At 42.6% G+C, this 27,469-nt stretch overlaps 1 protein-coding gene across 4 annotated transcripts in view; it reads left to right on the forward strand.

Moving 5' to 3' along the window:
• Positions 1-27,469, forward strand: part of arid1b (AT rich interactive domain 1B (SWI1-like)) — a 63,188-nt gene that overhangs the window by 22,116 nt on the left and 13,603 nt on the right. For all 4 annotated transcript variants that reach the window (XM_026923760.3, XM_034313900.2, XM_053242218.1 and 1 more), the window contains 8 exons: positions 642-752; positions 15,162-15,405; positions 15,963-16,052; positions 17,422-17,595; positions 20,600-20,936; positions 21,566-21,694; positions 22,984-23,111; positions 23,617-23,723. In XM_026923760.3, the coding sequence (XP_026779561.3) occupies positions 642-752; positions 15,162-15,405; positions 15,963-16,052; positions 17,422-17,595; positions 20,600-20,936; positions 21,566-21,694; positions 22,984-23,111; positions 23,617-23,723 (1,320 nt within the window). The remainder of the gene's footprint in view (positions 1-641; positions 753-15,161; positions 15,406-15,962; positions 16,053-17,421; positions 17,596-20,599; positions 20,937-21,565; positions 21,695-22,983; positions 23,112-23,616; positions 23,724-27,469) is intronic.

Raw genomic sequence — 27,469 nt, forward strand, 5'->3', positions numbered from 1 at the left:
AGATCTTTATTTTAGAATAAGCGTTACAGGCTCCTGGGTGGGAGGGAGTGCGTACACACTCTCTCCTCTGTCAATCACAGCGACACACTTGTCTGGGCACTCATCAATGCAGAAAGAGAAAAATATGTATTTTTAATGATGCCAAAGTGGCTGACGTTATTCCCACTGAGCCGTAATGTCATGACCGCAGTGTAAACAGCAGCCTGCGAGTGTGGTCTTGCTGTGACCCAGTTATCACGGTACTCTTCTACACACACATGCATACATTTCTAAATAAATGTCAGACTCTGGTAGCTTGGAGTTTCTTTGTCCTCCACTACACACCCTCCCTCTCCTCCTTTACCTTTCTGCATTTATGAATAGATATTATACAGGAGTGAGGTTTGTGTACACCGGTATATGAAGCACATGGCCAACAGACAACACGTTCCCCTGCTCGTGTGTGTGTTTGCTGGAGTGTGTGACGTCACATCCGAGTGTAGATAATGATGCCACTGTAGATTCTCCATCTTTCTTTTGCAGAGACATTAGTGAATCTTGAACAGTTTTAGTCCACATGTGTACACTGCTGTTTCACAACACAAGTTCACACATGACAAGCTTTCTATTTAAATACTGGAAAACTTTCTGTCTTTGTACAGGATGCTCCTCAGGAGGCGTACGGCAGCAGAGCCCAGCCCGCTATGACTCCCGGGAAGCCCAACCACGACGAGATGGGCCTGAACCAGCAAGAGAGGCCATCCAGCCTTCCGGTAAGTTCTAGCAGACATTCTCAACACGCAGGTCTTTGCATCTGTACTGAGTTCTATATGTTACCCTGCTAATAATAGGGACACACCTACTCTGAGAGAGGTTTTGTTCAGGCATCAAAAGACCAAAACATGTTATGAGATATTAAATATTCTTTTCTTAAAAGTGTCCTTGCTTCAAACTTTGTGAAACTGTTGACTCACTAGTTTAATAATTTAGCTGGTTAATGTTAAAAAGAAAGAGGAAACGCTTCAAGACCTTTGGGGAAAATGCATGGACCGTTGTCTTTGTTCAGAGAAAACCACTTCTTGTCAAAACATCTACTTTTAAAAGCATTTTATTTGAAAATGAATTTATTCACTGTCAGCTGCAGTGCCAGAAAATACATATAGTAGGGCAAGTCTTGCGTTTTAATGGAAGATTATATAAAAACAAAAGTATGACTGGACAGTATCAGGATGAAAGAGACGTTTTGGATTTTAAGTCTGGTTTGGTTTTTAGTCTGTTGTGTTCAGTTCTGTTACATCTATTCATGTGTGTCCAGAATGTTACTACTAATGTGGAAATATGACATTTTATTTTGTACCGCGTTCCCCTTCTCATTTTGCCTGGAAGCAAATGAAAAGTATGCCATTTAATGTTTGAGCTCACAAAAATCACAACTCGAGCACTTCCAAAGCTTCAATTTAGCCTCTTTTTAACGTTCTGAGCTGTAGAAAGCCTGCAATCGTCTGATCACGTAGCACCGAAAGCATCTAATGAGTCGCAGTGCCGGCCAGAAGAGGATGGGCTCCCCCTGCCGAGTCCCGCTTCCGCTCGACGTTTCTTCCTCCTTAGCTTCATCATACACAGTTTCTCCTCTTCATGGCTTTCTGTATTTTATCATCCTATGTCCAGTTATAGACTATACACTATGTTTACACAGAGACGTGCTGGGAGGATTGTCACTCAGACACTTGGCTCGTTTGGATCAGAAACGTGCTGAAGAAATGCATTTTGGTGTGGCGTCAGGGTGAAGGAGAAGAGAAGGGCTGTGTGTTTATGCATTCCTCTCTGACTGCAGCACTTCCTCCACTGGCTCTCTGCTCGCTGTGTGCTGAGCTGTCAGCGTGCCATTGGGCGCCCAGCCTGTCTCTCGTTGAGCTCTCACACTCTCAGCCAATGAGATGTGTCAAGGCATAGTTGCATTCTATATTTTCATTCATGAGATCTGGCCTTTATTTGCTTGCATTGATACAGACGTGTACACTTTTTTAGTACATTTTAGTTTTCTAAAGCTCTATATACAGCAGACATAATGAGTTTCATCACATATGTGTGGTCTCTGAATCTGTCGGTGAAGGAAGTGTGGTCTCTCTACCTGTCAGTCTCAGTGAAGGAAATGTGGTCTCTCTACCTGTCAGTCTCAGTGAAGGAAGTGTGGTCTCTCTACCTGTCAGTCTCAGTGAAGGATGTGCGGTCTCGCTACCTGTCAGTCTCAGTGAAGGAAGTGTGGTCTCTCTACCTGTCAGTCTCAGTGAAGGAAATGTGGTCTCTCTACCCGTCAGTCTCAGTGAAGGAGGTGCGGTCTCTCTACCTGTCAGTCTCAGTGAAGGAGGTGCGGTCTCTCTACCTGTCAGTCTCAGTGAAGGAGGTGCGGTCTCTCTACCTGTCAGTCTCAGTGAAGGAAGTGTGGCTTATGTACCTGTCAATCTCAGTGAAGGAAGTGTGGCTTATGTACCTGTCAATCCCAGTGAAGGAGGTGTGGCTTATGTACCTGTCAGTCTCAGTGAAGGAGGTGTGGCTTCTGTACTTATCAGGAGATATGAAGATGTGGCCTCTGTGTCAGTCACAGTGATGAGGGCATGGTCTCTGTACATATCTGTCCACGTGAAGGAAGTGTGGTCTCTGTATCTATCAGTCCCAGTGATGTAGGTCTGACCTCTGAAGTGGAATTACCACTTCAGTGTTTCCAGTAACAGCACATCACAAAATGTTTTATTCCTGTTATACCATATCAGTTTGCCAATGGTTACAATTTTAAATTATTACTGAATGACACTTTTTAACTGTTTATTGTTAGATTTAATGTTGTGGGACATCTGTGAGACAAGTTAGATCCTGTTATTACTTTGCAGCAGCTATAAACAGTTGTTCACTTACTTTCTCTTGAGGTTAATAAGCAGCTTGTTTCCGCAAAGCATTCTCTCATGAAGACTTTCCTGTGGCGGGAAGCTCGCTGTTACAAACCGCTGATGCTGGAAACTCCTTCCATAAATGTTAAATAAACATCATCTTACAGAAGTTCACCATTTCAGCTATTATATGTTGAAATTGTCTAAATAACAACACTTTTTTGTTTGTTTGTTATTAGGCTTAGCTTTTGTAGATTATCCATCAAGGAAGTCGCTGTGAATGAGCTGTTACTGTAGAAGAGATAACGTATTAGAACGAATGCATTAATACAAACCTGTGATTTGCATTAAAACTGGCACTACTGCCAAAGCTGCTGTTCCAGACAATTAACACCTTGTGACCAATCAGGAACGAGCATTGTGGTATAAGCTGCAGTAACACTCTTCTATCGGGTTCCAGTGTGGAGGATCAGGTCAGGGGCGTGCCTGCTTCGGTATCTTTTTCTGTGTAATGGGACTTTTTGTGAAACACCAACATGAAGCAATTTACTCACTGTAATAAGAAAAAAAAAGTGATGGCTTTGAAAACGAGCACTAGGCGTTTTGAAACTTACAGAGAAGAGAAGCAGAGGCAGTGCTGGTGTAACACAGCGGCTTCTCTCCACTGAGCTATTTTTAAACCTCCATGTGTCACTCTGGCCCATTGGCCCAGTGAACCCTGCCAAGAAGGAGGAGGAGTGAGATGGAAAGTGTGTGCGTGTGTGTGTGTTGGGGTGGGGGGACTCAGGCATTCAGAATCTTGTGACTCATAATGTCAGAGTAAAGTTACTACAGGTCAGACCTGAAGCATAACTGACAGTGAGTGTTTACATACGGTTCCTTTCATCACTCATTAGAGCACGGATTTGCCTGCAGGCTGAATATTTATTAATCAAATACATCACTGTGATCTGAGCTCAAACAGTCTCTCCCGCTTGCTCTCTCTTATTATTCTGCTGGTAAGAAGAAAGCTAGTTGTTATTGAGGCGTTTATTTAAGCGTGTCCAAACACACAGTCTTCCCTCTGAAGTCCGAGCCGAGGCTTTGAAGTCGGGATGCTGCGGGTGGTGTTGCCATGGAGACACTTAAGGATGTGCATGGGGCTCCTCTTGATGTCTCATCAAATTATTCTTCTAATGGAATTTTTAATCAGAGCTGTTTTTTTTTTTTCCTATATGAATTGCAAATAGTCCCAGTCAGGGAGGTGTGGCCTGTGTGCCTGTCAGTCCCAGTGAAGGAGGCGTGGCTTGCGTGACTTTTTTCTTCCCCAACAGGGTCGTATGGTGTTAACGACGTATGCCGGATTTGCTAATCGGGATGATTACAAATGGACTAAGTCAGTTCTTTGGTTTGGTTGTTTCTCTAATCTTCAACTGTCCGGTTTCAGAGAGCCTATGCCCACTGTATTCTCAGATTCCTGCTCTTGGCTGTCAGGAGTGGAACCCAATGCCTCAAGGTGCTACATGTTGAAATGCTTTTCTGCTCACCACCTTTGTAAAGAGAGGTTATTTAAGTTACCATAACCTTCCTGTCAGCTCAGACAAGTTTGTCATTCCTCTCTGTCCTATCTGATCTACAAAGCGTTTCCACCCAAAGAACTGACCCTCACTGCATGTTTTTTGTTTTACGCACCCACACTGTGTTGTGTGAAAATCCCAAGGGATCAGGAGTTTATGAAATACTCACATCAGCCCGTCTGGCACCAACAACCATGCCACAGTCAAAGTCACTGAGATCACATTTTTCCCGTACTGTGGTTTGAGGTGAACATTACCTGATGCTCTTGACCTGTATCTACATGTATGAGGAGGTGTACATTTAGTCAGATTAAAGTCTAGTGGTTGGTCGCTGGTTGGTCAGTGCTTATTTACATCAGAACACGATTCACCTACGATTCAAATTGAAATGTAAATGAAATGTAAATGTAAACAGAAAATGTTTAGTTTTCACGCAACCTTGGGTATCTCTTGGCTGTCAATGCACTCCTGTCATCAAAATGATTCGCGCAAGTTTAAAAATGTCCTTCCGAGTGCTCCATTAACGTAGGTGGAATTTTTATTTTACGTGTTTGTACTGCTGTTAAAGCAGCACTTCAGAGACTGGTGCAGACGTTGTTCTTCCTCTGTGCTGATGTCCCTCGTGTAAAACCTTTAACGGCTTATAAAATATTTACAAGCTTCTGTAAAGTGTTACCGTGTAAGGTTTTGTTCTAGTTTACTGCACAGAGTAAGACTTCATAAAATCCGACTCCAGAGTGAAAGTGACCTTATTGTACCAAAGTGGGCTTACACAGCTCTCTGGACTTTTATCCACAGAAGACAACAACTGTGGGGGGAAAAAAACACTGATTTGTGACACTTAAAGCACACAGAGTTTTGGTGTAAAAGTTAGCAACATGATGTTAATATTTTAATGTCACAGCTATTTCAGGGGTTTAGTTCCTTGTTGTCATTTTGAGGAAAATAGGGCTGTTCCAGTGTGATGATTTTCACGCTTAGTCATGGTGTATGGTCTGATGGTTGCCTTCTTCAAAATACAGATTAAAATTCATTTCTGTCTGTCGCACTTTACCCATTCTCCCATTCTCATTCCGTTTGTGTCCAGCTGCAACTCCCACAAAAAATGTAGGTCAGATTTCACAACCCCCTCCCTCTGGTCTAAATCACACTACAGCAACCTCTGTTCCTCATTGCAGGGACGCGATTGCACTGAAAACCCTTTGTCTGTGTAATCTGCTACTGCTGTAAACACATTACATTGCTACTTCTGCTAGCGTATTCCTAACTTTATCATAGATCACAGCTATCAAACTTGGAAAAGAACATGGCATTGCTGACCAAAACTAAATGAAACGGCTGTCTATTTTAAGCTAAGCAGCACTACACTCTGCCTCGCTAGTTAGTTCAAATAAAAAAAAAAAAAAATTTTAGGCCAACTTTCCAGAAGTAACTTTATTGAATGCCGCACTCAGCCCCTGTATTTAGCTAAATTGATAAATTGCCCCACACACTGTGTTGTTCCTGCGAGCCATTCCAGCTGCATATGAACAATGCAGCTTCAGTGCATCAGAGATGTATTTGGTAAGAACACACACCAGTAAGAGCCCTAGTTGTTGTCTTTCCGCTGTGAAACATGTATTTTAGGCTTGCCGGCTTCAGTGTGGCTCTCTGGCTATGTCACTGTTTTGAGATTTACACTCTCTGCACTAACTTCATTTTCATTGTGGTGGCGTCCGGCTGCTCAGTGCGTCACTCCGAGCTTAACACTCCAGTCATGTGGAACTGGTCATCCATCACATCCACGATCATCATTAGGCCTGCGGCTGAGAGATGAGAACCTGATAGAAAAATACTTTACAACATGCTATTAAAGTGTCCATTAAAATTACCAGTGTTGTTGTCTTGGCATTATGGACATCTCTATGCCAAATGTTAATGAGAAAGACAGAATTGTGCAAATGCTGGACTCAAAGTTCCAAAATGCAATGCAGCAGTACAGTGCTGTTGAGCGTGATGGTGTTGGCGGTATTAGCATGAAAGTTGAAGCTTTGGAAGCTGATGATAGCGCTAAACAGACTAAAAGACTAAAGCACCGCTGCATCGTTCTCTTCTGGTAGATTTAAAGCAACTGTTGCAGCACTATCAGCAGGTAATCAGATGGTATTGTGGGAAATGTAGGAAACTGTTAACCAAAGTGAAACTGGACCAACATATTGTTGAAAGAAGTTTAAACTTAAAAACTCAGAATTTCATTCCAGAATAAATCTTGGATGCAAATCTTGGATCATGTTAGTTATAAAGATTAATATGATTTAAGATTAAGTCATTCAAGGTGTTTTTTTTTATTTATTTTTTTTTCTTTTAATTCTCAGTTTGGAGAAATGTTGAATGCTGATTGGCTACTTGGTGCTACACAACACAGAGATGGTGTGTCTGAAAGAAGGTTGGAGAAAATGGAATCGCATGTACTAATATCATCTCGGCTCATATAAACAAGAGAACCAAATGATGGAGTCAAGCCAAGCATTTCTTCCATGCCGGACTCGGCTACATGATGATGTTGTCTCTTATGTTTTTGGGAAACAAACCAGAACCCCAAAGTCCATTGGTGCCCAAATGAGATAGCTCTTTAATATTTTGGATTGTGCAGTGGAAAAAAACACCATTAAATACCACATTAGCATTAAAGTCAACTCATGAAAACTCATGAATAGTATAAAGAAATAAGAAACTGGAAAATGAAGATTATTGGTGGTGGATTTAATATCTAATTAGCGGAGAATTGAGAGCAAGACACACTCGCTTAAAAAATACAGAAAAATACACAGTTTGGGTCTGCTGCCTGTTATTAAGTGAATGAATAAATGTGTGTTGCAGCAGCATGGCAGCTTGTTCTCTGTAGAACACACACACACACGTTTCATTTATCTCTCTCTCAGCTGTCATTTCTCATGCTGAACACACATTGTTTTGGTGGTGGTCCTCCTGCCTGGTATTTTTAGCTCATGGAGAATTGATGTTTAGTGCTCTTTACCTGGCACTTACAGCTTCACTGCAGGGGAGAAGTGTGTGTGTGTGTGTTTGTGTGTGTGTTTGTGTGTGTGTGTGTGTGTGTGTGTGTGTGTGTGTGTGTGTGTGTGTGAGAGAGAGAGAGAGAGAAAGAAAGAAAGAAATTGATGCTCTCTCTTTCACATCATCCTGAGTTAAAGAGAATTTGAAATGCTCCTGGCTTGTATTTCTTTGATCAAAGCGTTCCTGTAGAAAGAGGTTAAATTAAACATGTGCAGGATGATAATCTGATGAGATCACTCAAACACCTCAAACAGTTCTGCGCTCATAAACCCAAACCACCAGGTCTGATCTCTCAGGCTCCTCTCCCACTAGCTGTATCCCTGCAGGCATGGCACGCAAATCGTATTTCTCATGAAAGGTTTGATTCACAGAGCTCTTCTCGGTCTGGGGCTGGGAAGCCCTTCTCTTTCTGTCTCTCTATTTTTTCTTTTCTTTTTTCTAAATAACGTTGCAGTGGTGGAGAACATTATTGCAAGATACATATGGGAGACCATTTCATAACAAGGGTTGTGCTGCGTCCTTCTACACACTGTTGTCAAGTTAGTGGCTTTGTGTTAGATTTGTCGGCTTTAAGACCACTTAAGCAAATTTATTTACAAAAAGAGACAAGTCAACAAATCTAGTGACTTTAAGCAGACATTAGCAACTTTCACATCACAGCTCGACACACAGTCGACTCACCATCAGTGTTTAAAGCCTGACCGAGTTGAGCTTGCGTAGGCTGATGTCCCCAGCAAACCAATCGCAGATCGCCATTGTTCCTTACGGCCAGTAACTGATCACCATTGTTCATTACGATCAATCACCAATTACTATTGTTCCCTACAGCCAATCACAGATAACCATTTTTCCCTATGACCAATCACTAATCACCATTGTTTGTTGCAGCCAATAACTGATCGCCATTGTTCGTTACAACCAATTACTGATAACCATCGTTTCCCAACAACCAATCACTGATCACTATTGTTTTCAACAACCGATCACTGATTACTATGGTTCCCTATAAGCAATCACTGTTCTCCATTGTACCTTGTGACCAATCACAAATCACCATTGTTTCCCCTACAAGACAAGTCACAGATCACCATTGTTCCCTATGACTAATCACTGATCATCATTGATTCCCTGCAGCCAATCACAGATTACTATTGTTCCCAGAGACCAATTGCTGATCACCATTGTTCTCAACAACCAATCACTGAACACAGACATTCCCGACAACCAATCACTTATCACCATAGTTCCCTACGACTAATCACATCACCATAGCTAGCTCAAAAGACAGCACAGAGAACGGAACTATCAACTCTGATCACTTTAGATGTGAAAAGATCTAGTCTCGAGTCAGGTAGTGTTGGTACGCTAGCTAAAACACAGAGCATTAAATATGCGCACTAAGGGCGAGCAGATGCTCCAGATGACTCGCTGTTATCTGTTAGTTTGAAATACAACTCTCTCATGTTCTTACTCTTTTTAAGGTTAAGGGTTAAGGATGCAAACTGACCTACGGTGTGGGAGTTGAAGGGGTGAAGTGGATTGAATTACAAACCATATTTCTGACTAACGTTTGCATGTGGGAGAGAAGAGGAAGATGAAGAAGCTGATGAGTGTGTGTGCAAGCGGGCGTAAATAAAGGAGAAGAGCGGGATGTTGAAGATTGAGGAGAGACAGAATGGAGGGGGCTTAGTGTGTGCGTGTGTGTGTGTCTCTCTCTCTCTGCACACTCCTCTTATCCTTTCTTCTTAAACAAGCCCTTGCTTTGCTGTTGTCTCTCTGTCTGTCTCTCGGTCGGTCGGTCTGTCTGTCTGTCTTGGTGTATAAGCTGTGATGGTGAGGGGGAAAGTCATCTCCGCAGGGAACAGTTGTGCTGACACACGTGCACACTCGCTCACACACACATACACATTCTGATTTACTGTGAGTGAGTGCTGTTTTTTCCTTCAGCCCTGAAGGCTGCATCGTGTCAGCACTCCCCTCCTCCATCCATCTCTTGTTTCTCCTCTCCCCGTCCCCCCGCTTTCTCCTTTGATTCCTCTCGCTCTGCGCTCTGCAACTCGTCCTCCATAATTAGGACGAGCATGGAAAATGAGGGAGGGAGAGAGCGAGCGCGAAAGAGAGTGAGAGGAGCTGGAGTCCTGCTGATGAGGCACACACCGCTGAAAGCTGATTGGCCGAGCCGTTGGCAGGGGGCGTCGAGGGGGATGGGGAGCTGCGACGCCATTGGCTCAATGTGCCCCAGAGGGACAGAGTGATAGATGAAGCCTGTATGCCTGTATGCGTGTGTGTGTGTGTGTGTGTGTGTGTGTGTTTCTGCAGGGAGCCAAGCTTCTCTCATCAACAGCTCATCAAATCAGCCGCAGCTCCGGCTCTGGCTGCGAGCATGAGGGTGTTAGTCAGTGCCTGCGCTGGAGAACACAGCTCTGTACTTCACCCACATATTTTATCTTCATTCTTTTTCTCTAAAAAAAAAATAATATTAATAGAGGGCCATCTATTTACATTTGCAGTTTATATAAAATTGTGTGCATCTGTCAACTCAAGAATTATTGGCACCCTTTAAGAGAAACATTACACACAATGATTTAAATTTTCCACTCAGTTTAGAGAAACTACTTTCTTCTTCTCCTCAAACAGTTTTTAAAATTTTTTTTAATAAATGCATTTTCTCTCGAAACTATTAACTATTATTACTATTAATTTTTATATATATATATATATATATATATATATATAAATGGGTTTGTATGAATTGGACATGTTGAATCCTTCATTAAGGAATTTTTGACACAAAAGAGAAAATTGATGGTTGTTTGCCTGCACATATCTTTAAAAAAAAAAAATACTTGATTGGTTACAAATACTATTAAGCCATTGCCATAAGTCTAGAACACATTATTAATTTTGCCACATTTTTAAGAAGGGTGCCAATAATTCTGTAGGAAACTTGGTTTGGGAAGAGTGAAGGTCTGTCAGAGGAAATTCTAAATTTGACGCGTAAAAATCAATATTGTTTTTTTTTTTTTTTTTTTTTTTTTTTTTTTTTTACGTAGCACTACTAAATAAGCCCACAGGACTGACTGGAGATTAGATTGGTGTTAAGGAAGAAGAGGCCGTGTGTGTGTGTGTGTGTGTGTGTGTGTGTGTGTGTGTTCATTTTAGCTTTGCTCTTGCATAAAGATGATGATCACACTTCACTCTCACACCCACTGACTCAACAGCAATCTCAGAGCTTTCCGATCAGGAGTGGTGCACATCATCTGTCCTCTGTTCTCATCATTTTGTTTTTCTCCTTCCTGTATGTCTTGTCTTCAGCGAACGTTGCTGTCACTGCTTTAAAAACAATCCAACCGAACACGTGTGAATGTCCGTTCGGTCACACACAGAAAAATTGAACACAAGGACGGAGAAGGACTCTTTACTTTTCCATCATGGTTTTTGGGGCTCCCTGCTCAGGATTCAGCGCAGCCTCCCAGCAACGGTTACCAAGACAGCAGACAACAGCAGCAGCTGGCACGGTGCCCGCTCCAGCGGTGGAGGGCAGGGGGCCTCGCTCGCTCACTCACATTGATTAGCACTGATAAAAACGAAGCAAAGCAATTAAAATGCTTTAATGATGCCTTTTTCACATCTAGAATCAGGGATAATGAACGTTTTGGACGGGTCTCTGCTTTCTCTATTACTTACTTGCTTACTTAATTACTTATTTATTTATTTATTTATTTATTTATTTATTTTCTTTGCCTTTTCTTTGTTTCTGAAAGCGCTTCCTTTCCCTCTGGCATTCACAGAAGCAGTGCACACTGGGAATCAGCAGGCAGGCAGACGAGTCTCGGGTGTGTGTTTCACACGTGTATGAGTAAAGATGTAAACATCGTTCTGGTGTCACTTGGCCGTGTAAGGGCCGTGTATGTGTGTGTGTTTGGACGAGGTGCGATGGCTCAGAGGATACCATGCTGAGAGCGGCTGTGGATGTGTGACGTCACTGCTGATGCTCGAGCGCTAGCATCATGCACAGGAAATGATTGCCATAAGCGCTGACGTGGGGGCGTGACTGAGAGATTGTTACGGCCGCAGTGTTCGCCGCTTAGTGCTGTCCAAGATATGAAAATAAGACAACAATCATCTCGCATCATATTATTCAAACTGTGAAAGATAGATGTTTTATTCGGTGCAGTGCTGTAAATGATGTGTTCCAGGAATACCCTGTTCCCGTCCTCCCACTTAGTGTGGTAATGATATGATACTGAGATCGAAACTCTGCGTACCCCACACAGAACCAATACTGATGTCCTGGTCAACATCAACATGCTTTAAGACACATTCTGTCTTGAACGTGTAACTAATGCAGGCATTTGTATTCATATTTCATATCAGTTCGGTATCAGAGAAAATACTGGATCGGATATTAGAGGGGGAAAAGATGGATTCTGTAACAAAACCTGTGTTTTGCTCTCATATTTTGCTTCTTTCACTAACATTGTAGCCCAGCGCCGTGTCATATAGAGGTAGAGGACTAGAGAGACCTCGTCCCTACATACTCTTACCCAAATAAATACTCCCAGAGTGGGCCCAGATGGAGGGGCCCCAATCTCATCCTCCATCTGCCTTTCCATTGCCTCACGCCGGCTGTGTGTGCTTTCAATCCTCATCTTACTTTCAGCAGTAGAGCCTAGCTGAATACTGAATACATGTATGAATTATTTTTCCCCCTTTCCATCTTCCATTCTTCTCTGTGATCGTCTGATCCCATTCCTCTCGCCGCTTGTAGCACGTTCTCTGTGTCTGGGGAGCGCTCTCGCTCTCTCGTCAAACTCAATATGTCAGCCGGGTCGCGGGGCTTCACAGCAGGGAGACGAGAGGACTCTCGCCATTATACTGCCTCACAGCCTCGCCGCTTTATTGCTCCGCCGAAAGTCACGTCTTCTCTTGTGCTAGGCAGACATGGCGCAAATTGCAGCGCTGTCAGAATTCGCACAAATTGCCAGATCTGCCTCTGCATGGAAACAAAAGGAAATTTCAGCGATGGTTATTCATGGGCTTTGTACGTGTTCAGTATTCAGGCCACAGTGCTTTAGTAGAGCTCTGTGTGGAGCCGTTGCCATGCTGTCTGCTCGCACGTTCTCAGTGTCGAGCCTCGCTCATGAATTAGCCCTGATTATTCTTCAGCATTAATTGGCCACTGAGGAGACGTTCTGACGCGCCTGGCTTGTGGAACGATGGAAGACGGACAAGCGCGTATGTTCAGTCCCCTACCTAAATTTACAACAGAGCAAGAGACCAGCACACTACAGAGGACAGATTACGGTTAAAGAGCGGCCCCAATGAACCGGTCTGCATGTGTGCACTAATTTTTCCTCCTCCGTATGTCTCATCTGGGGAGAGAGTGCTTTAATGGTCAATGAGGCCAAATAATTACGTTCATCAATTAAAGATCCAGAGCTTTAACAAATCTAAAATAATTATTAAACACATCATGCAAGTCTTTGCTAATATGTGCAAAGCTTAAATGGCTCGCATGATACCTTCAATGCAAATGGAATAAAATATGACTGGGCATGCTGCTATAGGAAAATAATCAACAACGGGGTGTGATTCCACCCAGCATGAAGCATAGTTACTATTACAACCATGAAGTTCATTATTTTCTAATAACAGCACATCCTGAAGTTTTGTATTCCTCTTTTACATCAGCAATTTTCCACAATTACGATTTTTTATTTATTGTTTATAGTTACAATTAATGGTGCGGAATGTCCGGCAACAAGTTAGTTCCTGTTACCGCTTATGTTATAGCAACTATAAATGCTCGTTCCCTTTTTTTTCTCTCTTGAGAAGGTAATGCAATTAAATAATGCAGCTTTTCATATTAAAGAGAACCAGAAAACGTAAAGTTATTGCTTTACCTCTGACTGTTACAAAATGCTGACCCTGGAGACTCCTTCCATTAATGTTAATAAACACGTCCTTACAGAAAACTTTACCATCCCAACGATTATACACATTTTAATCCGTTCATTTGGAATGTCTTAACGTTCCCAACCTTTTTGCACAAATGAACCCAAATGCATATTATGAAGAATTGAATTATGGATTTGAATTTTATAAATTAGGACTTGTAAATTCATATTCACTAAACGTTTGTGTTTGTTTATTTCTGTTGTTCCTCTGAGTCAGAGTCACCTGATCTTGTTGAGAGACTAGTGGAGATAGATGGATGAAGAAGTTTGTCCACTCTTTTGTCCAACTCCTACACTAGCGCAGCACGTCAGGATCACGAAAAAGACTAAAATAGCCTGTATGCTCTTCATTTAAAAATGTGACCATGACTGTCAAGTAAAGTAACGTTTCAAAATAACAGCACACAAAATCTGTCTTCATAGTTAGAGCAATATTTATATTTCAGAATAAAACAAAAATGGAGATTAAGAGTTTCCTTCAAGACGGAAATCAAACGAGGCCACTCATGGGAACTCCTGGCCTAACAGTTATTAATGGCTTCTGATATTATGATACGGTTATACATTTATCTGGTGTGATCAGTGTTTATGAAATCCCCATCTGATATGGGAGTTAACTGTTGAAATACTGCTTCTGTGTGACTCATATGGACAATAAGAAAGTGCAGAATGAAGGACGGAAATTTCCTCTAAGAAACTATCCAGTTGCTCAAACTTTTCTCATCTTTGACCTTCAGCAGGAACACTTCATGGGTCTTAAAGCTGAGCTCATGCACTTGAGCTCCATTCCCATAAATAGGTCATCATGCTCCATGTTTCAGTCAGCAGACGGAGGGGGAGAGTGAAGTCATCCCCCCTGTAAAGTCTCTGAGGTTTTCATACTGTTTGCTCACAGATTCCCATAAGCCTCAGCGCTAGTGCTGGGAAACAACACCGAGCTTTTTTCCATTGTATGTGGAAATAAACGGTTACACTGAAGTCTGTGTGTTCGCTGGGGAAATTGAAAATCCAGGCTGCAGAGAAGCAGGCTGACTGGTGGGGAATATTTTGGTAATAGTAGTGGCGGCGTGTCTGAGAGAAAAGGACAGTCGTCTCGGCTCGAGGACGACTCTGCGGTGGCAGTAGCTGCTATCACCTCTCCATCTGCGACCTGCTAATAGCTGCGCCCACAGATCATGCAGGTTATTTGGAGACGTGCTTTAATTTGCCGCTGGCACTCGTGTGTGTTTGGATGCAGGCCGGATGCCCCACAAGGCAAAGACCTTGGTCTCAGGCCCACAAAAACAAGCAACTCCTTGGCCAGATCCAGCCTGGCACAGATGCTAATTTGGGCAGCACACCTCTGATGAGCATGCTTGGCATTCCTTAGAGTGTTTTCTAAATGTGCTGAGTCATTTTAGTCAATTATAAGTCTTTAAGGGTGCTGTATAATCACCACCCTTCTAGTTAGATACTATTAAAGGAAAACTCCACCCTGAAATACATTAAATATGTTTATATTGAAGTATTTGTGTTGTGATTAGGGGTTTTGGTGCTGGCTTATTGGTTGGTGTAGTGTTTTTGTTATTCCCGTGAGAAGTTTGTGGTTGTGTGTTGCTCTGATATCACAGGGGGATGTTGTTGATGCTAGCACAGTTACACTGGAGAAGAATTTTCATACATTTTCAGAATGTAGAAGCATGTTTCTAAGCTTTAGATCCTCATGTTTGTGTGTGTGTGTGTTGCAGGACCTGTCGGGCTCCATAGACGACCTCCCGACGGGGACGGAGGCAGCACTGAGCTCAGCCGTCAGCGCCTCGGGTTCCACCAGCAGCCAGGGCGAGCAGAGCAACACAGCGCAGTCCCCATTCTCCCCTCACGCATCGCCCCGTCTCTCTGGCCTGCGCAGCGGACCTTCACCTTCTCCGGTCGGCTCACCCGTGGGCTCCAGCCAGTCACGATCCGGACCCATATCACCTGCCAGTGTGCCAGGTAGAGTTCGGTGATTTTGGATGATTGGATGGTCACTGTTTTCTTTCAGCATTGCTAGTCCACACATTGTTGTCCTCTTATTCCTGCCATGAGGAAAATATTGTTCACGCTTTCGACAGACGGAGTTGGGACTCCCTGCTAACTCCCACACTGGTCATTAAAATAGTTGAAAAAGCCTGTTAGCATGTTTGGAGCCACTTTACCGCCCAGCCTCTCCCTCAGTGTGGGTCATTGTTAGCTTGAGCGCTTGACAGCTGAAGCTGCGAGTGTCTCGTCCTCGCTCTTCCTGCTCCGGATGTCACTAACGAGGGCTGCAGGAGGCCTTTTTATTCGCCTATCGATGTTTCACCCCTGCTGGGAGAGCTGGCCTCCATTAGCCTCATGGTGAACAGACTGGAAAGGACACGCACACCCCTGAACACACACGCACACACATACGTACATACACGTTTTTTATGGCAGCCATTTAACTGCATTAGGAGGTTTGGGTTATTTCGGTAACAGAAGAGTATTGCAGTTAATTTGAGGTGTGTGTGTGTTTGTGTGTGTGCGTGTAGGTACACAGATGGCACCGCAAACCCCAGGGAATGTATCAGATGTGGCCTCCCATTCCACCCTCAGTCAGTCGCCCATGTCTCAGGAGAGGGGTGAGTATATACAAACACACATACACTTACACACACACTTACACTTATACACACACACCTCTATTACCCCTACAGCAGCAGTAACAGGCCTCCTAATGGTCACTTGTGTATATTTGTCATCTGTCTCAGCTATGTGCGTTATAGACGTGCGCTCTCCATGCCATTTTCCACTGCCACTTGAGATAAATGGCCTCATTCGTGTGACATATTAACACCTGTGATGGCTTCATCCGGCGGCTGCTGTTGGGTGCAATCCACAGTGGCTCTGAGATTTTCCACTGCTCTGACTCATGACATCACATTTTTTAGCCATTTTTCTATGGCTTGCGGTTGAGCCCCAGCCATCCTACTGCCTGGAAATGTGAAAACATATAGTACACAAGCTAGGAGCGTAAATAAAAACCCTCAAGCTTGTTTTGGCTGGCAGATTCCAGGACAAATTTACTGTGTTGTTTATGATTGACAAAAACAATTCCATTGAGAATTACAGTTACATTTAGTGCTTAAAGGAATCAGAGTAGTGTGTTCATATCATATTGGAAATACGATAATTGGGTGCTTCTCAGATCTCATTGGTCAGAAGGTGTTGAATTAATTTTCTCTATAAAAGCAGCTCTAACAGTAATCAGAGTGCCTCACATCTGTTCTATGCTCTGATTTCAGTTAGTAACTAACTCAAATCCCAGGTTTATATTAATGCGCTCATTCACGTGTTATTACATTATACGTTATTGTCTCTGTAGTAACAGCTCATTCACAATGCAGACGCTCAACATAATCTAAAATTTAATTATAAACTGATTAAGAAAAAGCCACATAAACATTGATATGGTGAAGCTTTCTGTAAAGAGTCATTTATTTAACATTCATGGAAAGAGTCTCGGGTGTCAGTGCTTTGTAACGGTGATTAAGTTTTCCACCACAGGAACGTCTTCAGTACAGAGGAGTTTGCACGATCTGGTTTCTCTGTAACATGATCAGCTGCGATTTTTGTCTTATTCAGCTTCAAGAGAGGAAAAAAAAAAAGAAAGGCTATTGAGGAAACGACTGGTTATAACTGTCATAACGTAAGCTGTAAGAGGAACTCAGTGCAATTACTTTTGGTACTCCATCCAAGCCCTAACACAGATAAGCCACAACTCAGCACTGTGCCTGTTCCTAAAAGTCATTTTTTATTCTTAAAGAGAAAACAAGCATCACTCAGTCATCCATAACTTTTTCTGTAATAAATAGTCAGCATGGTGTGGGGTTTCACCAAAAAAGTCATTTTATGTTCATTAAGAAATGATTTCTGTAAAATGCAAATTAGAAACACCCCCAAGCCTGCACACTCCACTCCTGACTTTTTTCTGTTTTTTTGTGCGCCTAGGATTTGCCTCCACCCTGCAGCGCAGTGGCCCTGGCCCTCAGTTTGGCCCCCAGCAGCCTGGACCTCCCATGTCCCCTCACCCGTCCCCAGGAGGCGCCATGCACCACAGCGTGGGCTCTTACCAGCACAGTGGCCCCGGATACGGGCCCCAGGGCGGGCAGTACGGCCCTTCAGGTAACACTCCTTCATCTGCTCTTCTGTTCTCGTCACTTCAGATATGAGTTTCATGTTTTGTTAAATTTTTTGGATGACCTTTAAAAACGAGTCCACAGACAAAAACGCCTGCGTGTGGCTGTGTTGTCCCTCTGAACAGGACGGGGAAGTAATCTATCATGCGTGTGATAATAAATAGCCCCGGTTTGCGGTCTCATAATGTCACTGAGCTCCAGTCTGTTTCTGATTGATGCTCCCTGTTGTCCTGTGGTTTCACTTGTTTAACTGGCAGCTGGCGCAAGACAACAGAAATGCAGCTACCTGATGGATGTGCAGAGCTAGCCAAGCGTGAAGAAGCCAAACGGATATGATTGTATGTTTACTTATCCGTAAAAAGAATCAAAAATCTGTCTGCCGGAACATTTGTTTCATCTAAAACTGGCTTATATAATTCATTGTGAATGCACCTTGACCACTGACGGCATGTGTCAATATTATATTTTTATATTATAATAATAATAATAGTGTAACCTTTTATCATAATTTAGGATGTCACACTGTTGTGGAAAAAATTATTTCAGCAACTTCTGTCCACCATTTTAAAAGCATCTGTGGTCAGCTGGTTCACAAGCTAAAATGGGAAACAATGATTCCACAATTAGTTCATTCAGTTTAATTCAATTCTTGACACACAGCAATTGTTACAGAAATCCATTTCCATATTTACGCAAGGGTCATATGGCCATTTTAGGTTGTACTAGATTAAGGAAAAATTGGAAAAGTTTAATAATTTGGAGAAGAAAAAAAAACACAGGGGAAACAGCTAGCTACCTAGAGTAAATACGTTAACTCCAGGGTTGCCAATGGAGTATATTTGCTAAATATAAACAGTTATCTGGCTGTCAGTCTCAGGAAATAAGGTACAGGATATAGCAGACAGGCTAGCGTTACCCTGATGAGTTATTAAATAAGCTAGCTTTACATCAAAAGGCTATAGACAAAGTTTACCTAAATGAGCTAGATAGCTAACTCGCACAATACCTGAGTGGGGTCCTAAAGGGTCCTTTTAGAAGGATGATGTGATCGGGGGCCTAATGTTCTAGGTTTCTCTAGAGAGTCTAGTATTTTTGTCACAAAACATGACTAAGAACCGCCTACTTGCCACTTCCCCATGACCTCCAGGACATTTAAGTTAAGTGTTAAAACATATTCTGAAAATAAGGAACATGAGATGCTGTCTTCTGAATGGCACAGTCTTGATCTCAGAACCACGTAAAAATCCTGCATTTCTTTTCAGAATGTAGAGAAAAGTAAGCTGCCAGTCTTATTGTGTTTGGCATCAGTGCTTGCTATTGTTTTCCCCTCAGTGGGGATGGATTGATGGAAACGCCAACTCCAGATCTGCTTTTCAGCGAGACTTTTTGTTACAGATGCAGCGGGTGTAAAACTCCGAGGTGCAGAGCTGGAGGTTATCTCCGGGTGTCGGAGGCGAGGCAGCCGTCCCGATCTCTCATGTCCCCTGGGCATTGTGGGATTACGGTGACTCAGATAGGCAGTGCAGTGCGGCTGAATGTGCCAGAGCTTCTCCTGTAATTGGCAGTGCTCGAGGGCCTGTCATGCTCTGGAAGGATAAAACAGCAGACATTGACGAGCTTGTTAGGGTTTAGGACACAGAATATTTACAGCGCCGGGAAACAAAATAGCAGCTTCTTGACCTGCTTCATATATTTTTAGAACTCCTGCATGACATCAAAAAGCATTTTCTTCTGCTTTCTGTTCGGGGAAGAGGAAGAGATGCCAAAGCCTCTGATTTCCTGTGGGACTCCTGAAACAGGCAGCTTGCCGAATTCGAGATCTCTGTCTGTATTTTAACAGCTGCAGCCTGGGCAAAAAATTCCTGCTCTAATAGAGCCTGAAATGCCGCTTGGCAAAATTTCATCTGTAATAATATGCACATGATTTCACCATTACTACAGGATTCAGTCCACTTACAGCCATGCTCAGTTCTCAGAGCAATCAGCAGCCTGCACTCATGTCTCCCCTGTAGCTCGTCAGCAGCAGGCACACCTCATTAAGAAGTGTCTCTCTGGTGATGCTCCGGTCTCACAGTCATCATGTGGAATGTCCGTTCAGCACCGCGCAAACTTGCTGACAAAGTGGCCCTGTGCTGCCGCCTCCATCTTGTCTCCTGCAGAGCCTGACGAGTCTTTATGTCTGAGAATGAGAATGAAGGGAGGAAAAAATGCAACTCTCTCAAAAAAAAAAAAAAAAAACTGATTCCCTTTCCAAGTAGCCCTGTGCTCATTAAAGTAGCCCTGTGAATTAAAACCAGCAGATAATAGTCACTTAGTTGAGACAATGTGTCGCCACTTACTTTTTTTCTTTTCCCTGGGTTTTCACTTGTGTTGGAAATGTTGCCATGAAGGTTGAGTTAGAGTTTACTGGTTGAATACTATTTTTATTTTGATTTTTTCTATGTAAACAAAAGCAAATTGGATATGTCCAGAGTCTCATATTCTCCTCTTAGTCACTTAATAGAAATCTATTGAAACTAAAGATTTCTCCACTAAATGCCTAAATGACTCTGAATAACTATGTCATTTGTCATACTTTTGTTTTTTTTTTTTTTCTTTTTTTATATTTTTAAAATTGTGTGTCAAATCTCTGTGTACAATCACTTAAGAGATAAGTTTATACATTATACATAAATTTTGACTTTAAATTTTATATCCGGATTTCTTTAAAACTGCTTTGTGGCAATTTCCATTGTTAAAAGAGCCATATAAATAAAAAAAAAAATTAAGTTTTCTACAGGCATTATTTAAGTCAGATTTTTTCTGTAGCTGTCTCAGATAGTGTGCTGTTGAACATTTATTCCAAATTCCGCATTTAAATTCTGAATATTATAGGTATCTAAAATTCTGATGGAAGTTTGCCATATCTTGTCTGATGTAAGGAAGCATTGCTATCCTTTGTTTCATTTTCTCAAACAAACACATTGTATATTCCTTTGTGTTATCTTTAGGTAACTACCCTCGTCCACCCAGCTACGGCGGTGCTCCAGGCCCCAGCTACAGCGGTCCCGGGCCTGGCATGAGCCTGGGCATGAACGCCAGCAGCCCCATGCACGGCCAGGGACCCGGACAGCCCTGTGGCTCGATGCCTGCTGCTAGGGGTCCCGCTCAGCCAGGGGGAGGACGTCCATACCCAGCAGGCTCCAGCAGCGCGGCACCCACATCTCCCAGCATGCCTCAGTCTGCAGGGCCCGGCATGGGCCCACCTCCACTTACAGGTGGCCGGAAACCCCACGAGAGCGGCACTGCTCCCTCACCACAGAACCCCCACGCACCCGGACCGGCCAGGTAAACATGCTGTCTGTTAACAATAAATTAACATTGAGACTCAAGTGTTCAGCGTAAAAGTCGTAATGTTCATCACATCCTGATGTAGCTCAGCATCCAAAAAACACACATGGACTGCTGACTAGGAGTGTGCCGATATTAAATGTTTCAACATGCTTTCACCAAAGCTCCCGTCAAGGAAGCAGAATTAATGGACTTCCCCTTGTACATTTTCTTTGCCAACGTTTGACTCCTCGTGAAAATCCACAGAAGTGAGTCGACCAGTACGGACTCGTGTTGAATTGTGCTATAATCTAAAACACCATGTAATATGACCTCAGCTTAAAGAAACTTTGAAGTGGTTATACTGCTGTCTGAATGAGACAGACTTCATCAGAGAAGTGTACACGCTTCTCCCGGATTGGTACGCCGAGTAGTGAGTATATCGTGTCGTGTGTTTAAATATCACAATATAACTGATTATCGGCACATGCCTACTGCTGACGTATGTTTTTACAGATGGTGTATATAGTAATGATTATTAAAGCTGATGGCACTGTATATTTTATTACATGTACGACATTATTATGAGTCAAATTTGACTGAGGACCTGACCACTGAGGCTGTTGTGCCCTTGCCCTCTGCTCCAGGCCTCCATATACCAGGTCCCCTGCGTACCCGGGGGTACGGCCGAACCCCTTTACTCCCCCCCATTTCCCTCAGCCCCATACCGGCCTCTACACCACCGGCCCAGGCCAGCCTCAGCCCGAGCATTATGGGTAGGTGCAGCCAGAGCACCTTAAAGCCTGCTTCTTGTGCTTCAGTGAGCCTGCTGCTGCATCTAACACTAATCTTAATGCTTATGCACCAAGGTATTAGACGCAAAAGACCTGGCTTGGTTAGCACATCTAAGCTTCTGGTTAACTGGGAAAACCTTGTGCCTGATCTGTGCTCTTCTCTGATGCTTTATATGTACATGTTGTTAAGATGTGGCAGGGAGATTAGCAGCCATATTTGAGTATCAGCACTAACCACATGCAAAGTCCAGTTCCTTTTTGATGAACAATAGATATTCTTTGGAATAACAGGAACTAAAACGGACGGCTAAATAACAGACTTGTGTTGTCCTGTTTTGTTTCGAGTCATCTGATTTCTTTCCTGGAATAAAACGAAGCTGAATAAGAGGCAGGGTTGTTTAAGGGGGCTGTTTACTTGTCAAGTGGCACCATGAGCAGTATAAACTGGTTCTGTTATATTACTGCAATTCGTAAAATCTATATATCAACCATATATCCCAAAAGCGCACACTGAAATTTCCACATCTTTAAAAACAACCTTCATGAGGCTGAAAGATGGAACTTTTATAAAGCATTGTTCTGTAAAGGAATAAAACACTTCGAGGCATGTTGCTATTGGAAAATAATCAACGACAGGGTGGTGTGATGCGTCCCAAAAATTTGCCAATGATTATATTTTTAATTTAAAGATTGACATTCCATACTTTTTATCCATTTATAGTTACATTTATTGTCATGGAACATGCAAAGCACTGATGCTGGGGACTCCAAAGCAAACTCTCAAACAAAAGTTTACTACTAATCACAGAAAAATTGTAGCAAGAGATTTGACTTCTACGTCTTGTGCTTTGTCTTTGGAGGATTTGTTGTTGGTGTGTAACGCTATAGTAGAGCTGTGGCATTTAAAGAAATCGGATTATTTTCAGACTCATGTAGACCAGAGTTTTCCGATTATATTACTGTGGTGCATGTAAATGCTTTGGATAAACTATTGCACACGTCTGATTTCTCCACATCTCAAACATTTCCCCTACCTCTCAGGTTTCAAGGGACCTTCTGTGGTTTTTTTTTTTTTTTTTTTTTTTTTTTTTGGTCAGCTGATGTTCTTGTAGAATTTGGAATGATTTGAGGCCATTAACACACTTCACTCTAAGCCAAACTCTGCCTAATTTCATGCTCCTTGGTATAACCTTGCAAGCTTATTAGCAGGATTATGTGATGCTCTGTACTTTCTGTAATAACATCTGCTCTCTGTGTGTTGGGGTCTTCAGGTCAGGCGGGTACCCAGGTGGGCCCCCGATGGGCGGGATGGGTCCCGGAGGCCCCTACAACCCACCGCAGAGCGCTAACTCGAGCAGGATGAACCTCCAGGGTCCTCCATACAGCACCATGCCTTCGGGTGAGAGCGACAGCACTATTCTGATCAGATTCACCGTTAATGCGATATTCCATATGAGATATGATTGCGTGTCTTATTAGTGCATGCTACATGTAATATGAAAATATAAAAATCTAAAGAAACAGAGGCAAATTTATTTATGTTAAATTACATAAAATGTAAAAGAGAAACTTGTCAAAATTGAAAACCGCATTTAGACAAAGTTTGTTTCTTTCAGAGCTACAACCAAGAGACGCTTAAGCCTCTGGTTTAGTGTTATGCAAACTGCATGTCTAAATCATGACACACTCGCCTCAATAGACATCATTTGGCTCAGTAACACCAGTTTCATACAATAGCGGAACAATTCTGGAAAAAAATATATACAGATTCCATGTGTTGTGTTTACATGTTATTCAAAAGTGGCAGAAGTTCAGAATATCAGCAGTCCTGAATTTTTTCATCATATTAAAAAGCTGCTGCACAGCAGTGGTGTGATGTGTGTATGTGTGGGTGTGTGGTGCAGGACCCATGCCCATGGGGCCCGGAGAAGGCATGCCTCCCACTGAGCCGAAACAGAGAGCAGAGAAGGAGGAAGGCAGCGTGGCTGGCAACGAACCACCTAAGTCAAAGGTAATAGCAAGTCTCTTTCTATTTTACTCTTTCTCTCTCTCTCTCTCTCTCTCTCTGTCTCTCTTTCTGGCTTTATCACTTTTGATCAGAGATGTCTCTAACCTCTGAGTGATGGGAATACTCTGCAGCTTTCCACTCTGTGACTGCCCTTTTTTTCCGGCTTGTGGCACGGCTTTAGCTTAGCTAAAGGAGTCATTGCTGTCCTGCTTCACAAGAGACCAAACCAAATCAACACACACACACACACACACACACTAACCTCCTGAGTTTATAAACCATGCTCCTGCTATGCCTGAGGTGTACCAGTGGAGATTCAGTGCTTTGCTCAGATGGCTGGAGCTGACCTGCATGTGTAACACTCACACCATGCTGGCATTCACAGCAGATCTCAGCTCTGTCACGTATACTATGTGTACTCTCACACACTTCTCATATTTCTCTGAAAAAACACTAGACCTTCATTTGTTCGAGTGAAGTCAGAACTTGTGCTCAAGATGCCTGGTGCTGAAATGAACAGTTAACAGAATTGATGAATAAATCAGCTGCTGTTTCTCAGAAACAAAAAAAAGGCAAAGAATTGACTTGCCAGGAATTATCTTGAACATGAGTGTGAGACATGAGAGAACACTACTGTAAGAGTTAATTATTTGGTCATAAGTTGTGATTGGTGGTCTTAAAACATGACCAAAGATCTGGCAGCGTCTGAAGTGTGAGACTGCTGCTACGACGCTTGTCCAAAAGCCACCAATAGGAGAACGGCATGGGATTACATGGACCTCGAAACATGAAGCGTGCGTTTGAACAAAGTCATTTAAAAGACTGACTTGCTTACGTTAATTAATTTAACGTCACAGCGTACATGCCCTGCCCCTTGTACAGTGAGTTGCAAAGATCCCTAAAAAAAAATCCTTACTGCCTCAAACTTTCTTTCAAGTACGTACTTCCATGTTGTCCTCTTTTACCCTGCCGTGAACAGCGCCAAACTCCTCTTAATAATTCTCTTACATCATTGTAATAGTAATAATCATTAAAGTTTGCTATAGTGTGAAAGTGTGAAACTGGCTTTAGAGTAAACCAGTGATTCACCAGTCCCATTGTTTATATCCGGGTTCAGCTGTTAACCAGTTCCACTCCTGTATCTGACCCCCTCGTAGTGACTGAGAGGTTCTCTGCAAGCTTCTGTTGCCATCACCATCATGAATGCGGTGTGTTGTAATGCAGTTTGTCCTGCGTTCACATATTGTGCAAGTCTGATCTGATATTAACCCAGCCTTTCAGTCCAAAACTTGCTTTTAGATTAGCGAATTCCTGAAATAGCCTTCCACATTAAGGCCCTGAGCAAGTATTTGACATTCTTGTCAAACTTAAAAAGACTCTTTAGTACTGAAAGCATAGTGACTAGGAGACACCTCTTTTGACAGAAGTTATGAAGTTCATAAACATTAGGTTTGTTCTCATAGGAAAGTCAGCCAGCAGTGTGGCCTTGATGTTGGTGCAGGATCAGGAACCCTCTTTGGTATTATAACTTTTTCAGTACTTGGTGATTTGGTATTGGAATTGAACTTTGTCAATTGTAAACCGAGTACACAAGAACAAATGAGAGTATAGACATATCCAGAACCTTGATTTAGGGTAGTTTTGTGTTGCATCATTGATACAACCTCATATAAGCAACCAAAAAAATGAGCTTCAAGCCAGGTTTTAAAGATGGACATCATGTGGGACTGACTGTTAGGGGAATGTGTGTGAGAGTCGAGGTGTTGCCAGAGATACAGCTCAATCTCTGACCCACTGTAGGTTGACGAAGGTTGTAGATGGAAGGGTAGTGAGCAATGTGGAAGAGGAACCTCTAAGGATACGGAGAGATTGTTAAGAATGTAGAACGCCCAAGAATTCAGTGGGAGTGAGATTATTGAGGGCCTTATGTGTGAGAACAAGGACTTGAACTACATCATATTGTGGAGAGTGGGAATTTTAGGATTGGGGGTTGGTGAGAAGACAGACAGGTCGATTTTAAGAAGTTTGAAGCTGATCTGGAATCTGGATATGTGTAGCAAAGGAATTGCAGTAATCTACATGGCTTGGATGAGAGATTGAGATCTGCTGTCCGTCTTGGAGCTCGTCTCTGTTTAACGTTACCTTTTGTTGCTCATCTTGTGCAGTATTCGTTGTTAGTCTGTACTCGTTTATTGATATTTGCTACACACTGATACCGAAGCGTGTCTGTTATCTAATCAAAGCACGCGGGAAGAACCTGTTACTTCATAGTAATTGTTTTACAGTCATCTTTCTGCTTTTGCTCTCATTCAGCATTGTGCCTGCTGCTGTCATGTCCGTGTAGTAAAACATTAGTTTTCTCTCACAGGTCTATATGGAAGCTCTGGCACTGATTGTGGAAAAGCTTTTTATAACTGCACACCTCACATTTATTTGGTGTACACAGAATCCAATCCAAGCCCATAGCTGAGCAGTTTAGGGATAAGACGCACCGGTGGCTCTTTGATAGTCCTGTGATCTTTCTTGTCTCCAAGGCCACAGAATCTCTGGCCACGTCTGATCTTTCCTTTTGACCACCGTCACCTGTTTCTACTGAGCTGGTGCACTTCTCTGAAATATAAGCAAATAAGTAATTTAAACACCATTTAGAGGATTTTACTTTTTAATGAAAATCAAAAACAGACCAATTCGATTTCAATTAAAACATTTAAGCGACCTGCTTAGACTTTAACAATCCTTGCTTGCTAACTTTCTTGCACTCGATATGCATGAAAACTAAACTAAGTAGGCAATCACAAAGGTTAAACAGGGATTGATTTAATAATTAGCAACACAACAATCAAGCATAGACTATGAGCTTTGATTACAGGTTGTTGATTTGAGCCTGAGACAGGAGACAAGTCCGTGTTTGGCTCAAATCAGCAACACGCTGAATGCTCTGCTGGATGTGTCGTGGGATTTTGTCATCGCTTGCCTGCAATGCATCTCTCGTTGCTGGTGGTTGCTGTTTTGTGAGATTTGTATGGGTTGGGTTATGGCTTTTGGGGAGATAATATGGAAACAAGATTGCTTTAGAGAAGTAAGCATTCTGATACATTATTTAATGTTATTTAAAAGCTTACGGTGATATAAGAATAAAATGTAGCCTTGTGTGAATGTTTTACGTGGCTAGAAGTAACGAGTAACCTAATGAGCATCATATTGAAATCTTATAATAATGCATATTTATTATGAATTATAAAGTGAATGAAGGTGGCTCACCTGACTGTAACATAGCCGAGCCTTTGCCACCACATTTTAGTGAGCATTACTGGAAGCGTGGTAGTTCTGTGCCCACTGCTTTTTCCAGGTTATGTGTGTTCACAGACCCAATGTACACCCACCTACCTACCTTTATTTATTTTTTAACTGAGCTAATTTTCCCCCTCCCCCTCTTTTTTTTTTTTTTTTTTTTTGGAACCTTGGTAGAATGAGTCAGTGTGTCGCTAGCTAACAGTGTTAGCACTGGTGCAGGGTAACATTGGGAGTGTTTGTTAAAGAGAAATAGAAGATGCTCGCCTCTGCATTCTTTCTCTAAAAGCAAAGCAGCCTGCTGCTTCTGCAGCAAAACACTTTTAGCACAACTGTGTGTGTGTTTGTGTGTGTGTGTGTGTGTGTGTGTGTGTGTGTGAGTGAGAGAGAGAGAGGGAGGTAGAGAGGGAGGGAGACAAGGATGAGGAATAAAGGAGAAACGGAAACTCCAGCTATCT

The sequence above is a fragment of the Pangasianodon hypophthalmus genome, chromosome 19 (assembly GCF_027358585.1).
Source record: "Pangasianodon hypophthalmus isolate fPanHyp1 chromosome 19, fPanHyp1.pri, whole genome shotgun sequence".
NCBI lineage: Eukaryota > Metazoa > Chordata > Actinopteri > Siluriformes > Pangasiidae > Pangasianodon > Pangasianodon hypophthalmus.